Source organism: Macrotis lagotis, chromosome 1, assembly GCF_037893015.1.
Source record: "Macrotis lagotis isolate mMagLag1 chromosome 1, bilby.v1.9.chrom.fasta, whole genome shotgun sequence".
In the NCBI taxonomy this organism is placed as follows: Eukaryota; Metazoa; Chordata; class Mammalia; order Peramelemorphia; family Peramelidae; genus Macrotis; species Macrotis lagotis.
Genome location: NC_133658.1, coordinates 355,812,604 through 355,827,171, shown reverse-complemented (window position 1 = coordinate 355,827,171; position 14,568 = coordinate 355,812,604). Strand labels below are relative to the sequence as shown.

Genomic DNA, 14,568 nt, shown 5'->3' with positions numbered 1-14,568 from the left:
TTAAGTCATCTTAATAAATGGCACACCTCTGTTAAGAGGAGTGGGGCACTGAATCCTGGAAATGTTAGGTGTCGTATACACTTTGAAAGCCTTTGTTCCTGCCCCTTCGGGCCAGTCATTGGCTGGGGTCACAAATCTAATTGAAACATTCATCCTCATGTTTTCCCTGCCCTGATCATTATACTAATGAACAAGAACAGCTACCTCCTTGAGCATGAGCAAAGAAAGACACAGACCCTAGCTTAACTCAGAACTGGCAGACCTAATCTAATCTGGAGTTTTTGATCAGGTTGAGGCTAAATTTTTTGTCTTAACTCACCATAGGCAATAATACTGGCAGACCCCAGTCTTTGTAATGTAAACTAACATTTCTCCCTTCACTTTCTTATGGAACCCAAACATCCCCATATTCCTCACAATTTACATCAGATTTCTTTCCATATTCTTTTTTTTTTTAGACACAAACATTTCATATGCATTGATGTACCATAGTTTGTTTAACCATTTCCCAGTCATTGAACATATAGACTTTTGACATGTTTGTTTTTCTCATAATTACAGACAAAGCTGTTAGAAATGAATATGTGACCCATGAATCGCTTTTTTTAATCAATCAAAAAATTTTTAAATATCTCATATGCTAGTCAATCAACAAGCATTTTTAAATAACTACTATATGCTTAGTGCTGGAAATAAAAGGGAAAATGAGACAGTTTCTAAAGAAGCTTATATTTTATACATGTGCTTATATAATTAAGCACAAAGTAAATACAAATAATTTTGGAGAGAGAGAAGCATACTAGCAACTGAGAGAGTGATCAGGAAAGGCTTCATGAAGAGCAGGGGTGAGGAACCGTTTTTTTTTTTGCCAAGGGCCATTTGTATATTTATAACATCATTCAGAGACCATACAAAATTATCAACTTAAAAATTTACTTGCTATGTTTGGTCCTTAATTCACACTCACAAAGCTCCTAGAATTATTGAATTTTGAGTCCTACCAAGCCAAATGAGTTTGAGGATCTTATATGGCTTGGGAGTCAGACATTGCCCCTATATAGAAAGTGGTAATTAAACTTGAGATTTTAAGAAAACAAACTAGGAATCTTAAGAGGCAGAGACAAGGCAGGGGTGCATTATGAGTATGGATGCATCCAGTCCAAAAACAAGGAGATGGAAAATTGAACATAAAGGGGAGCACAGTGAAATAATGTTGAAAAGATACGTTAGGACCAGGTTGTGAAATCTGATCCTGGCATCACTGGAGTTGGAATTGGAAAATGACATGGTCATAGCCTAGCCCAGACAAAATCACTGGCAGCTGGATGGAAGATGAGTTGGAAAAAGGAGAGACTTGAGAACCTGGAGACCAATTAGGAAGCTGTTACAATCCAGATGAAAAGTCATAAGAGCCTAAACAAGAGTGGTACCTTTATGAGTAGAGAGCAGGGGATAGAGGAGAGAGATGTTATGTGGACATCAAGACTTGACTATTGATTGAATATGTTGGAGAGACAGCAGAGTCAAAGATGACACCAAAACTGAGAAACTGAGAATTGAAAAGATGGTAGAGTCCTACACTAAGGTCCAGTCACTAAACATTTGTTAAGTACCTACTACATGGCAGACACTGTGCTGTGATACAGAAATAAGGAAATTTGAAAGTGGGGTTTGATAGGAATATTAGTGTGTTCTCCTTTATATGGTATATAAAGTTTTGAAATATAGTTCAAAATACAGTTGGTGATGCAGGATCAAAGTTTAGGAGAGATAAAGGGTCCCCTTATGTAGATTTGGAAGTCATGTATAGTGATGATAAGTGAACCCATGGGAGTGATGAGATCACCATGTGAGTGAATATAGAAAGAGAACAAGAGAGCCAAGGACAGGGCCTTGGAGTATATACACCATTAGGATATAAGATGAATAGTGCTGCAGTAAAGGAAACTGAAAAGGAGTGATCACCAGATTTAGGTAGGGGAGGTAGAATTTCAAGAGGGAGTAGTGTCATAAATATCAGAATGAAGATGGTGTACAGGAAAAGATGGTAGTTAACAGTGTCAAGTGCAGCAGAGAGAAGTCCAGAGGGATTAGAGACTACAAAGACACTATTGGGCAATTAAGAGATCATTGGTACCCTTAGAGAGAGAACAGTTTCAGTTATGAAGTCAGAGTCAGATTTCAAGGGGTTGAGATGGGTTAAAAAGGAAGCATAGGGGAATTGTTTTTTTTAGAAATTTGGCTGTGAAAAGGAGGAAAGATAAAGGAATAAGCTCCAGGGGGTGGTAGTTATTGATTTTTTTTTTAAATAAAAGATTTGGGTTTTTGTAGACATCAAGGAAGGAATCCACAGATAGGAAAAATGGAAGATTAGAGAGATGGCTATATTGTGGGGTCAGTCAGAGAAAAATGGGAGATCTTAGGATTTATAGTACATGTAAAGGGTTTGACCTTTGTAAGAAGGACCACCTCTTCATCAGAACCTAGAGCAAATGTAGATAGGATGAGGGATGATGTCAAAGTTATTTTGAAATGTAGAAAGAAGAAAAAGGAAACTCATATTAAATGGAAATGAGGTAAGATCCTCAGTTGAGAAGGGAGGGGTACTGTGAGAGGCTTAAAGAAAGACAAGATGGTATGGAACAGCTGCTATGGATGGAAAGTGAATCAATTGTCAGGGTGATAAATGGATGACCTTGCATTAGTAAGGGCCCAAGTGATATTAATATAAATTATTAGTGAACTCAATCTGCAAGTTCAGAAGGAAGTGGAAAGTGGGAGGAAGGAAGGATTGGGTTTGACAAAACATGGTGGTGACAGGGCAATGGGGCAAGGACCGCAAAAGTAGAGGACAGTTATAAGGGTGAGATTGGGAAGGAAGATAAGTGAAAGTCACAACAGGGTTGTGGCCTGGGAAGGTCCTGAGGAGTGAGAGAATTGAGGTCATAGTGAAGGCGAAATGATTCACGAAGAATAAAACAGAGGGAAAGAATGAATGAGAGGAGGTTATGATCAGATAAAGGAACTTTATAGCTTCCTTTAAAAAAAGAAGTTTCATAGTAAAACCAGTGAGTCAAGTTTTATGATTTACAAGTGATAGCTGCCTCTCTTTCTCCTTGTCTTGGTCCCTTTTTAGCCCTACTTAATACCTTTCCATTCCAGTCCCTACTCCTTTATTGTACTCTCTGAGCATCTCTATTCTTTTTTAGAACTGGTTGGACCCTTCCAAGGAAATCAAGAAGCAGATACGCAGTGAGTAGAACAAAGACCAAAGATTGTGGTGGGGTAGATGGAGTGTTGTTTTTGTTATTGGTGGCCGTGGTGATAATTCTTGTGGCAATGATAATGATGATAAATGAAAGTGCTTTAGCCATTTAAAATTTGTAAAGCAGAGCATCTAGGTGGCACAGTGGATAGAGCCCCAGCCCTGGAGTCAGGAGGACCTGAGTTCAAATCCGGCCTCAGACACTACCTAGCTGTGTAGCCTTGGGCAAGTCACTTACCCCATTGCCTTGCAAAAACCAAAAAAAATAAAATAAAATTCGTAAAGCTTTCTGTATACTTTTGCATTTGATCCTCAGAATTACCTTCTAAAATAGGTATAATTGGTATCAATATCCCCATTTTAAAGATAAGGAAAGTTAAGGTTCAGTACTGTACTCCCAGTTCACTGTACTCCCCTTTATGCTTATGGTCTCGCAATTGATAAATTTCAGATCTGAAACTTCAGGACCTGAACTTAGGTTTTCCTGACTCTTCCCCCCCCCCGCCCAAATCCCAGTGGTAGATGTGTGATGAGGTTCAGAAATGGGGCAGCATTTATAGATGAGCAGCAAGCCAGATGTCTGGGCATTTAAAGGAACTTCATATCACTTGGTCACTGGACCATCTCTTCAAAGAAGCCATTCCTAAAATGGGGTCCAAGAGGTCTGAGCCCTAGAGAGGGAAAGGGACCTACTCAAAGTCAGGCATTTAATTAACATTTAATGGCAGAGCTAGGGTTTTAGAGGAAGTTGAAAAGAGATGATATTAAGCTCAATGTAAAGAAATATTTTGTGAAAATGAGAACTGCCTAGAAAAGAAATTTTGAATTTAACAAACATTTATCAAATGTCTGTTTTACGCAAATGATTTTCTTGAGTACTGGGGATATAAAGATACAAAAACAATTGTCTCTGTCCTAAAAAGAAGTTCCATTGAGGGGGAAAGGAGCCTGTCTTCCATTTGAGAGAAAAATAAGTGAAAACTAATTCAAGGTGGGCAGTGGGGTGAAATGAAACTTTGGAGGGTAATTACAATTTTGAAAGGCAGAGATTAGGAAGGAACTATTTGTTTACTAGAACATTTGCAAAGATTCAGAGGTGGAATATGAAAGAATGCTGCTAAGTTTAGGTCACAGCTAATCATTCAGTTTGACTGAAACCCAAGTGCCTGAAGGAGAGCAATGTGAAGTGGAATGGTGGGTAAAGCCTGATTAGAGACTGACCAGTTAGCATTTTATCCTAGAGGTAACAGGGAACCCTTAAAGAATTTTGAGTAGGACTTCTTTTATGTTTTTTCTTTCTTACCTCATGGATCCCTCCCCCCTCCCACCTTAGTTCTAATTCCTCTTTCACAATATGATTTATATGGAAATATGTTCAACATTGTATATATACAACTTTTACCAGATTGTTTGCCACCATTGAGGAATGGGAGGGGGGAAGTGGTAGAAAAATGTGGAACTCACAAACATGCAAATGAATGAATATTGAAAGCTACTTTTGTAATTGGAATAAATTTAAGATTTTTGATCAGAGGAATGATATGGTCAGACATTAACCTTTTGGCACCTGTGTAGAGAATGGATTACAAAGGAGAACAACTGAAAATAGGCTGATGAATGAACAAATAATTATATAATGTACTATAATATTAATAGTAATACTTCGCACTGCATATTTCTATTGTACTGGAACCATTTGCCAAATTTCACAAGACTTTAACTCCAAATAGTATGTCCATCATTTGTACTAATTTGTACTGTAATACCATGGAGAGGTGATGAGGGCTTAAGAGAGTTGAAGTATGAATGGAAAGAAATGAATGGATATGAAAGTAGAACTGATGAGACTTGGTGATCAATTGGTTGTATGTGAGGATTGAAACTATCGCACCTACAGTAAGAGAGACTGAGGCAGAGCTCTAAACTAATGACACTTCATTAAAGGGTTCATGATCCCCTCTAAGGAAGTAGATATCAGATCTTCCTCATGATCTGAGATGCCTCTGTTTTCCAGTACCTTGTTTTTATAGGTTTGGATACCCCTCTATGCAAAAGAGGCATGGCAAAATCCAGAATCTCATTGTTGATAGACCTTGCTCTTGCAGGCCAAAAATGACATATTAGGAGAGAGGTCACAGATTGGGGGAAGTATGGGGCATCTCCACTAAGTAGTCATAAGATGATTGTAGGATGGTCACCTGCTTCTGTTGGATAAGAGAATAGTCCAAAGGTATAAAAATAAATTGGGGGACTTTCTAAAGCATCAAGGCATCCCATCCATGCTGGGTTTGGACAAGGAATTTGAGTAAAACAAGGTGGAGATATTCATCATTCTCATATTTTCATAACTTGGTAAATAGTGAACATTACACTAAAATTTGAGGGCCTCTAAAAGAACCTATGTATCCCCATATGATTTATGTAGACTATCAAAATGATTAATACTGATTGGAATAGAATAGAATGAGGTACAAATGAATCATTTCTCACATTCCACCCTTTGATCCACATAAAAATCCCAGTCTTTATTTGGATCATTACAGTCTAAAAGAATAGGTGACAATCTTTCATGGGTAATGCAAAATCAGAAGGGAGAAGCCCCCTTCTAAGGTGCAAAGGTAACATTAGAAAAGAGGCTAGTGGGCACATGATTATGTTCCATTTGATTAAACCTTAATTCCTAATAAGAGTGGGAGATGAATGTTGATCTAACAAAAGAGAAAATGGGGAATTGAAGAACCAGGAGAGGAGTGAGTTATGGAATCCAGGAGAGCAGAGTATCTATGAAGGAAGAGGTGGTCCACCAGTGTGTACCTTCTGCTGCTCAGATCTTTGTTATAGGAGCCCAGACTGATTAGTCTCTCTCTGAATTAGAGAATCTAGTAGGGATTTGGGATCACTCTGAGGGAGTACTCTAGCAGGGGATAATGATTGTCACAGTCTAGAAACCTTTTCCCCCTCTCTCTTCTCCTGCCCCTCCCCTAGAAGTTCTGATAGAGCCTTGACCCTAAAACTAGGAGATATTATAACTGACTGTTGAAAATTTGTTACCTAAAGGAACCGTAGCTTCATGCATTAGATGTATCTGCTTGGCTGAGGAACCAAAGGGGTGCAGCTACCAGTTGTGGTCTTTGAGTGACTGTTGCTGTCAAAACCCCCAAGCCTGATGATACTGCAGTACCATGGTGTCTCAGTGATCTGGGAAAGTCAGACCAATATCAGTTATTGTGTTCCTACCGTATCAGACCACTGGGTTCAGATGATTTTGGAAGAGACAGTGAGAATGGCGTTTTTGTATAACATCTCCTCCCTTTAATCCAAATTATGTTCATATCATAACATCATTTACTTGATGTCATGGTCTTTTTCGAGATCAAAGGACAACTTATTACTCAAGTCCTGACTGTCCCACTAACTGATTGAGACCCTATGCAAGTATTTTCATTCTGTTTTTGCTTACTCCTATAAAATGGGACAATTGGTCTTACTAGTCTTTGAGGTTTTTTCTAGGGGGAAAGAGCACTGTTTTGGAATATCAGGACTGGAGTCCAAATTATGAATCTTTCAACTACTGCCTGTGTCACCATGGACAGGTGACTTAACCTTTTTTGACTTTAGTGTCTTCAGCTGTAAAATGGAAGGGTTGAACTAGATGACCTCTGAGGTCACTTCCAACTAGAATTATGATTCAAGCATTGGTATTCTATAAATCATAGTTTGCTTCAAGGGTCACTCCTTCATCTGGGCTTATTTTCTTGTCATTCCCCCCTCCCCAACACACACACACACACACACACACACACACACACACACAGAAATACAGAGTTATGTTTCTGGTTAATTGAAGGTACTTTCTACCTGTATTCTGGTTGGTAGAGTTTTGTGTGTAACACAAATTTAGAAGCTCCATGTGAAAAGAGCTCTAATCTGGAGGTCAGTCTTGAGTTAAAATCTAGTTCCATCACTTTTATCAAATATGCTTGACCTGGACAAGTCAGTTCCCTTCTAAGATTTAACTCCCTCATCTGTAAAATTCCGATAACCATACTTGCTTCCTACTTCACTGAATTATGGTAAGGAAAGTGCTTTGCAAAATTCAGAACACTATAGAAGTGGGAGCTCTCATAATTATCTTTATTATGTGTGGAGGCAGGAGAGACTGTGGTTCCACCAGGGAGAAATAAAAGTTGTCTTTAAAGCACAGATTGTTAGGGACTTAGACAACATCATCTATCCTTGCTTCTTATTTTATAGAAGAGGAAGGAACAAAGATGGTAAGACATTTGTCCAAGGTCACATTGTAACTTGGGAATGATAGAATTAAAAATCAGATCTTTTTGTTCTCCACCTAGGGTCATTCCACTACAAGACATAGGGTAGAGGTTGACAGTGAAAAGAGCCCAAAATTTAAGGTCAGAAGATAATGTATTCAATTCCAATTTTACCTATTTTTCTGGGTGACCCTGGACAAACCATTTTTCCCTCTCTAGGCTTTAATTTCTTGGTTTCTCTGTAATTATTGGACTAGAATCTAATGTCCATAGGTGTCCATCTTTTTAGCTCTTCTAGACCGCCTTACCTAACAAAAACTTGTCAAGGACAACACATAGAATTTAATTTATTTATGACCACAATGTAACCCATTTTACCAAAGAGTATAATAATAAAATATAACAGTGTTCATGAATGGACTTTGATGGCCTCATATGACCTGAGACTGTGGATTGATCACATCTGGACTAAATGATCTCTCTGGGCCATGTGATTCTAATATTCTATGAATCTATAGCCTTAGAAGGAACTGAGCGCCAGAACCCCCTTAGCCCAGAGGGAGCTGCCATGTTGTGGGGGCTGTCTTCGGACAGATGGAGCGAAGGAGGCCCTTCTGGATAAGAGGGGATGGGTGGGCTTGGTGGCAAAATGCCTGTGCCCTCAGTTCTCCCTACCCCCAACTTCTTAGTCTATGGAGTGATAATCCCCCCCCCCCCAGTTGCCCATTCCTTTGACTGAGAAGCTGTAGCTGAGCCTGTTTCCATGACAGCTGGGAGACAGGAAGGAGATATTAGCTATCACTCATGAATGGGAGTTGGGGGAGTTTGGAAGGATTGTTCTTTTTGGTTCCTATTGTCCAAAGAGATTTATCAGGGACTGTCTATAAACCTCACATGGGACTTCAAGCTACTTTAGAGATACTCCCATCCTATCTCAGAACTCAGCAGTTAAAAAAATGCCTAGGCTAGCCTAGTACAAGATACATAGCAGAGAATCAGTTTCTAAACCCAAGCTGCCAGAGGGAGTCACTGAAGTGAGATATTTTTGTCCTTTATTTCTGAGGAAGAGCCTGACACCAGGGAGGTGATACCATGACAAGCACATGAATTGTATTTGAGTGAGGTGGGACCAGATTCACTTTCTCCTCCAGAGTCATTTAAGATCCAGTGGCCAGATGTGAATCAGGATGACTGGAGAGGACCCTGGATGCTGAGTAATCAGGGTTAAGTGACTTGCCCAAGGTCACACAGCTAGTAAGAGTCAAGTGTCTGAGGCTGGATTTAAACTCCCATCTTCCTGACTCTGAGGTCAGTCAGTGCTCTAGCCACTATGTCAACTAGAGCATTCTTGGAGGAAGCAACATTCATAGAATTTTAGATTTTGTAAGGTATCTTTAATGTTATTTACTTTACTCTCAAGCATTCCTAATACAATATTACATACAATACAGTACAACATATTCACATTTCTAGAGCCCTTAAAGGTTTACAAACCATTTTTACCACAAATAACCCAGTGAAGTATATAATTACAAGTGACATTTTTCCAAATGAGGAAACTGAGGGTTAGGAGAGGAACTGAATTGTCCATTGTCATATAGCAAGTACGTATCAAAGCTCAGATGGGATTCAAACCCAGATCTCCTAACTCCATGTCTAGGACTATTTCTATAAGACCTATTATATAGGTAGTCAGATTCTGATGGTACATATCTAATGATGTGAAACTCACTGCCTCCTGAAGCACTCTGTCATTAGTCAGCTCTGGTCATTATATTGAACTGAAATATGCTTACAAGTACCTTCCTCAACATTACTCACAGTGTGAGGGGTCACACATATCTTTTCCCTATGACAGCCCATCATATACTGTCAGATAACAATTTCATCTCACCTAAAGTTTTTCTTTTTCAGGAAGGAACTTGCTTGGTTCCTTCTGCTGGTCCTTTTACAACTAGATTTCAAGACTCCTTCACATCCTGATCTTTCTCTTTCCCCTGTATGATATTGAATAATTATCTCTTTGTCTCAGTTCTCACTTCTGTAAAATGGGAATAACAAAGGCCTACCCTGTTTTCCTAACTGGATTGTTGTGACATGTTATATGTGAGGGCACATTGAAAATTTTAAAAGCAGGTGTGTCCCTTGAAGTGACTTAACTAATACTGAGCCATCTATAGGGATGGAGACATTTCTGATTCCTCTTTGTTTCCTCCCTGCAGGTGGCCCCTGGAATTTTGCCTTCACAGTCAAATTCTATCCTCCGGATCCAGCCCAGCTCACAGAAGACATCACAAGGTGAGAGGTCAAGTGTTTCTTGGACATCTGAGTGTGAGCAAACTTTTGTTTATATACATGTGCCAAAGGCCTGTGAGATGGGTAAGTATGAGAAGACATGACCCATTGATCTGGTGACCATGAGTATGAGTGGGAGCTATGTGGATGATCCATTTGTAAAGGCAGAAATGCTCCAAATAAAGTGACTGTCCAGATGAAAGCAAGGCACAGCAGAGACAGACTGTGTAGGGAGTGTTTATCACAATCTCAGAATGTCAGATCTAGAAAGGACCTTAGAGAACATCTGTTTTAACCATCTGATTTTATATGGGAAGTAACATAGCAATAGAGGAGAGGAAGGGACTTGTCCAAGGTCACACAGCAAGTACATATCCAAGTCAGAACTCAAACCCAAGTTTTATACTATTTTATGTTTTCAGATAACAACTTCTTTACCTTGGCAGAAGATGGGGAGAACAGGCACCAGAGAGGCATCAGGGGAATTAAAGAAAGAGGATTCTTGGAGAATAAATCATTTGACCACAGCCCCATATACTCCTTGATCACTCTATAGTCCTCAAGTTTCCCAATTTATGAGAGTTGTACTGAATTACCATATAGATTCCAACCCCTATGATCTCCACATCTGTAACCAGGCTTGCTTAAGCTTGTCCTCAGCTTCTTCTGACCTCAGAGAACTATATGGACCCATAGGATCATCTGTTTAGAACTGGAAGAGAAGGGGCAGCTAGGTGGCGTAGTGGATAAAGCACCAGCCTTGGAGTCAGGAGTACCTGGGTTCAAATCCAGTCTCAGACACTTAATAATTACCTAGCTGTGTGGTCTTGGGCAAGCTACTTAACCCCGTTTGCCTTGCAAAAAAAAAAAAAAAAAGAACTGGAAGAGATCTTAACAGGCCTTGAATCTAAACCTTCCTCAAAGATAAGGAAACTAAGACTGAATGGCTAATTGATTTTTCCAGAGTCACACAACTAAGTGTCTGATCCTAAAGGCTTCAGAGATATAACTTCAGCCTCCAGTTACTCAACCTATGTTCTAATTGTGCTGAGGCTACCCCCTAGGTTCATTTACTGCCCCTGTATAATAAGATCAATAGGATATGGCAGTGCGATGTGGGCTGTGAGTCATTTTGAATAGGAGGGGCAACATTGAGCCATCCTCATTCCTATCAGGATCCTTGGCACCAGAATCACCCAGGGCTGGCCACTTGTTGGCAAGAGAACATTCATAAATAAGGTTGGAGTCATTTTGTGTCAGCTCACTATCCCCTCTGAAGATAACCACCATAGCCTTGACCTTAGTCATACCACCTTTAGAGTCACTTACCCCAAGTAAGCAGTGGAGTTTGGGCCCTGGCCCCCCAGAGACTATATTATGGGTGCAACTAATTGACATAGTAGATGAAGTACTAGATTTGGAGTCAGAAAGACCTAAATTTGAATATGTCCTCAGATACTGTGATTGTGATTCTATGAAAGAATTTTAACCCAAATGGAATTAATATGGGGATAATAATGGTCCCTACTTTCCAGGTAGTTGTTATAATCAAATGAGATAAAATATGGAAAGCATTTTGCAAATTAAAGCACTATGTAAATGCCAGCCATTTTTATTATTATTAGCATCTCATATAGAGAACTTGGATAGATGACATTAATATAGTACTTTAAGTTTTGCCAAACAATTTAGATACATTATCTCATTTGATTCTCAAAACAACTGTATGAGGCAGGGACTGTTATCTTCAGTTTTTGGATGGAGAAATCAAGGTTAAGTAATTCGCTTAGTCATAAAGCTAGTAAGGATCTAGGATGGAATTTGAATCCAGACATTCCTGACTGCAAGTCCAATGCTCTAGCTACTGTCTCATGTTCACATCAATATAGAGCTTGAATGTTTGCAAATCAATTGGTGTCCATTTCCCCACTTAAGAATCTCGATTGGTCATTATCTTCCAGGAACTAAACCTTTTGGATAAGGAACCATCAGGGACCAGAGGGTCAGAGGAAAACAGTACAGGAAGGGAAAATCCACAACAAACTGAGTTAATGTGACAAATCGGAGATGGAGGATTGGAGGTGATCGAAAGAGACTAGAAATGTGGTGTGGTGGAAAATGTCCTGAACATGACTCTGGAAGAACAAACATTCCAGTCTCAGTTCTGCCACTAATTTGCTATCAGACCCTGAATAAATCTATTTCCCTCTCCGGGTCTCATCTACAAACGAAAAGTTTAGAGAAGATATTCTTTTTGATTTCTTCCATTCTGTGTCTGAGATAGTTAGAAAGCCCTGGGTAGTGAGTGAAGATGGCCTTCTGACTGGATTTAAATGGACTTGACCTTCCTCAGCCTTGATGTCCATCTAGCTATGTCCAGGATTATCTTAGGAGGCATGCTGAAGGTTCCTTCCACCCTAAAATACCCATGGTTTTGTGACTTTGAACTCCCCCTGTTCTGAACCTCTGGTTAAAAATGCTGCACCTCCATTGCACAGTCTTCCTGTTGTCCACAGATACTACCTGTGCCTGCAGCTGAGGGCAGACATCATCACCGGCCGGCTGCCCTGTTCCTTTGTCACACATGCTTTGCTAGGTTCCTACGCTGTTCAGGCTGAGCTGGGAGACTTTGATGCTGAGGAACATGTGGGCAACTATGTCAGTGAGCTCCGCTTTGCCCCCAACCAGACCAAAGAGCTGGAAGAGAGAATCATGGAACTGCACAAGACTTATAGGTAAATATTCTGCTTTACCTGGGAGCCCAGGTAGCTGTTCTGTCTGCTTTTCTGCTCTGTGACCTAGGAAACTGGTAGAATAATAAAAATCTGAGTTAGAGTTGACCTTGGCAATGAGGCTGGGAGAAAACAAGAGATGATCTTTGGTCTTCGTTCTCATAGAAGACCATGTCATTAGGGAGGTGATGCTATGACAAACAAGTGAATGGATTTGAGAGGAGGGGCTGTGCTAAGTCACCAGCCTCACTTTCCTCTAAAGCCATCTAGGTTCAGGAGCCAGATGTGAATCAGGACCACTGGAGATGGCCCTGGATGGGAGGCAGTCGGTTATTACCCAGGGTCATACAGCTAGTAAGTATCAAGTGTCAAGTGCCTAAGGTCAAATTTGAACTCAGGTCCTCCTGACCCTAGGGCTAGTGCTCTATCCACCGCACCCACCTAGCTTCCTTCAACCAATAAACATCAGACAAGTCCTCTAACTTTCAAGTTCAATGCTCTCTAGATTATATTATGCTATTTCTCTCTGATTACTTACCTATCTTACCTCCTTTATCTACCTTATTATCTTTTCCATATCTCTTCTCTTATCAGACAAGGAATATATTGACATCATGCTTTGAATCTATGCCAGTCTAAGTCTTACCTTATGCAGGAATTCTTTCTAGATCACAAATTCTTAGCTTTTTAGTGTAATGTAGACCCTTTTGACAGTACAGTAAAGAGCAGAGGAAAGCTTAATTATTATTGAATATTTTAAGAAGTATCACAGACTTCTTTTCAGCATTTTCTCTTTTTTTGGAGTGCCTCCAGTTTTCCACATCATAAAATTCTTGGTTTTATTTAAGTTCCAATGGAGATGCTACCAAAAAATGCCTTCACTGTGGACAAGATGGCATTGACTTTCCATTTGATTGATTTATATACCTCTTTACAGGTTCCTTCATCAATCTCTTCTATATCTGTCAAATCAGGGAAAGTTAGGTGGTACAGTGAATAGAGCACCAGCCCTGGAGTCAGGAAGATCTGAGTTCAAATGTGATCTTGGACTTTTAATAGAAATGTGACCTGGGACATGTCACTTAACCCCAATTGCCTAACACTCCCCGCCCCCCCAAAAAGTTATGTTAAAGCACAGCTTATAAAACTAATTTACATTATCCACCATGTTTCAAATATGTCTCCTTTTCTTGCTTCTCCCATTGAATTCTCTGTGTTCAGGGCAGCTAGGTGGCATAGTGGATAGAACACTGGCCCTGGAGTCAGGAGGACCCAAGTTCAAATTTGACACTTAATTACCTAGCTGTGTGACCTTGGGCAAGTCACTTAACCCCATTGCCTTGTAAAAACCAAAAAAAAAAAAGGAATTCTCTGTGCTCTTCCTTTCTTATGGTGTAGGACTATTCCATTATATTCATATACTATAATTCAGAAATTCTCTAATCACTTGGCATATGTAAAGACTTATATGAATACAACTACAGGATAATTGTTACATAGATAAAAGAAGACCAAAATAATTAGAATGATTCCAGATCCATGGCTAGGTTCTACTAATACAGTAAACCTGCTGATATGTCCCAAATTATAAATTTATTGCTACACCAAACAAATTACAAAAAGGATACTTAATTGAAACATACAAAATAATAAAATTCATTTGGAAGACTATAAGATCAAGAATTTCATGTAATGACAAGAAGAGAGAGACTGTAGTGTAAGTGGACAGAGAGCTAACTTTAAAGACAGGAAACCTTGGGTTCAAGAATCGTCTTTGGTATATATCATCATCTTTGTGACCTTGGGCAGGTCATTTAACTTTTTTCTTTTGTATTTTTAAATTTTTATTTTATTTTCAATTTATTAAATAAAATAAGAATTTTCATAGCATAGTATATGAAAAAAGATAACTGCACATGAAACTGCAAATCTATTACATACAACTTGCTATTCCCTAAATATATATAAAAAAATTATCATATGAACTTCCTTTTTTTCCTTCCCT

General features: G+C 39.3%; 1 protein-coding gene across 8 annotated transcripts in view; it reads left to right on the top strand.

Annotated features, from left to right (window-relative positions):
* EPB41L1 (erythrocyte membrane protein band 4.1 like 1) overlaps positions 1 to 14,568 on the top strand; it is a 111,175-nt gene that overhangs the window by 56,640 nt on the left and 39,967 nt on the right. For all 8 annotated transcript variants that reach the window (XM_074212041.1, XM_074212042.1, XM_074212040.1 and 5 more), the window contains 3 exons: positions 3,210 to 3,252; positions 9,759 to 9,834; positions 12,348 to 12,566. In XM_074212041.1, the coding sequence (XP_074068142.1) occupies positions 3,210 to 3,252; positions 9,759 to 9,834; positions 12,348 to 12,566 (338 nt within the window). The remainder of the gene's footprint in view (positions 1 to 3,209; positions 3,253 to 9,758; positions 9,835 to 12,347; positions 12,567 to 14,568) is intronic.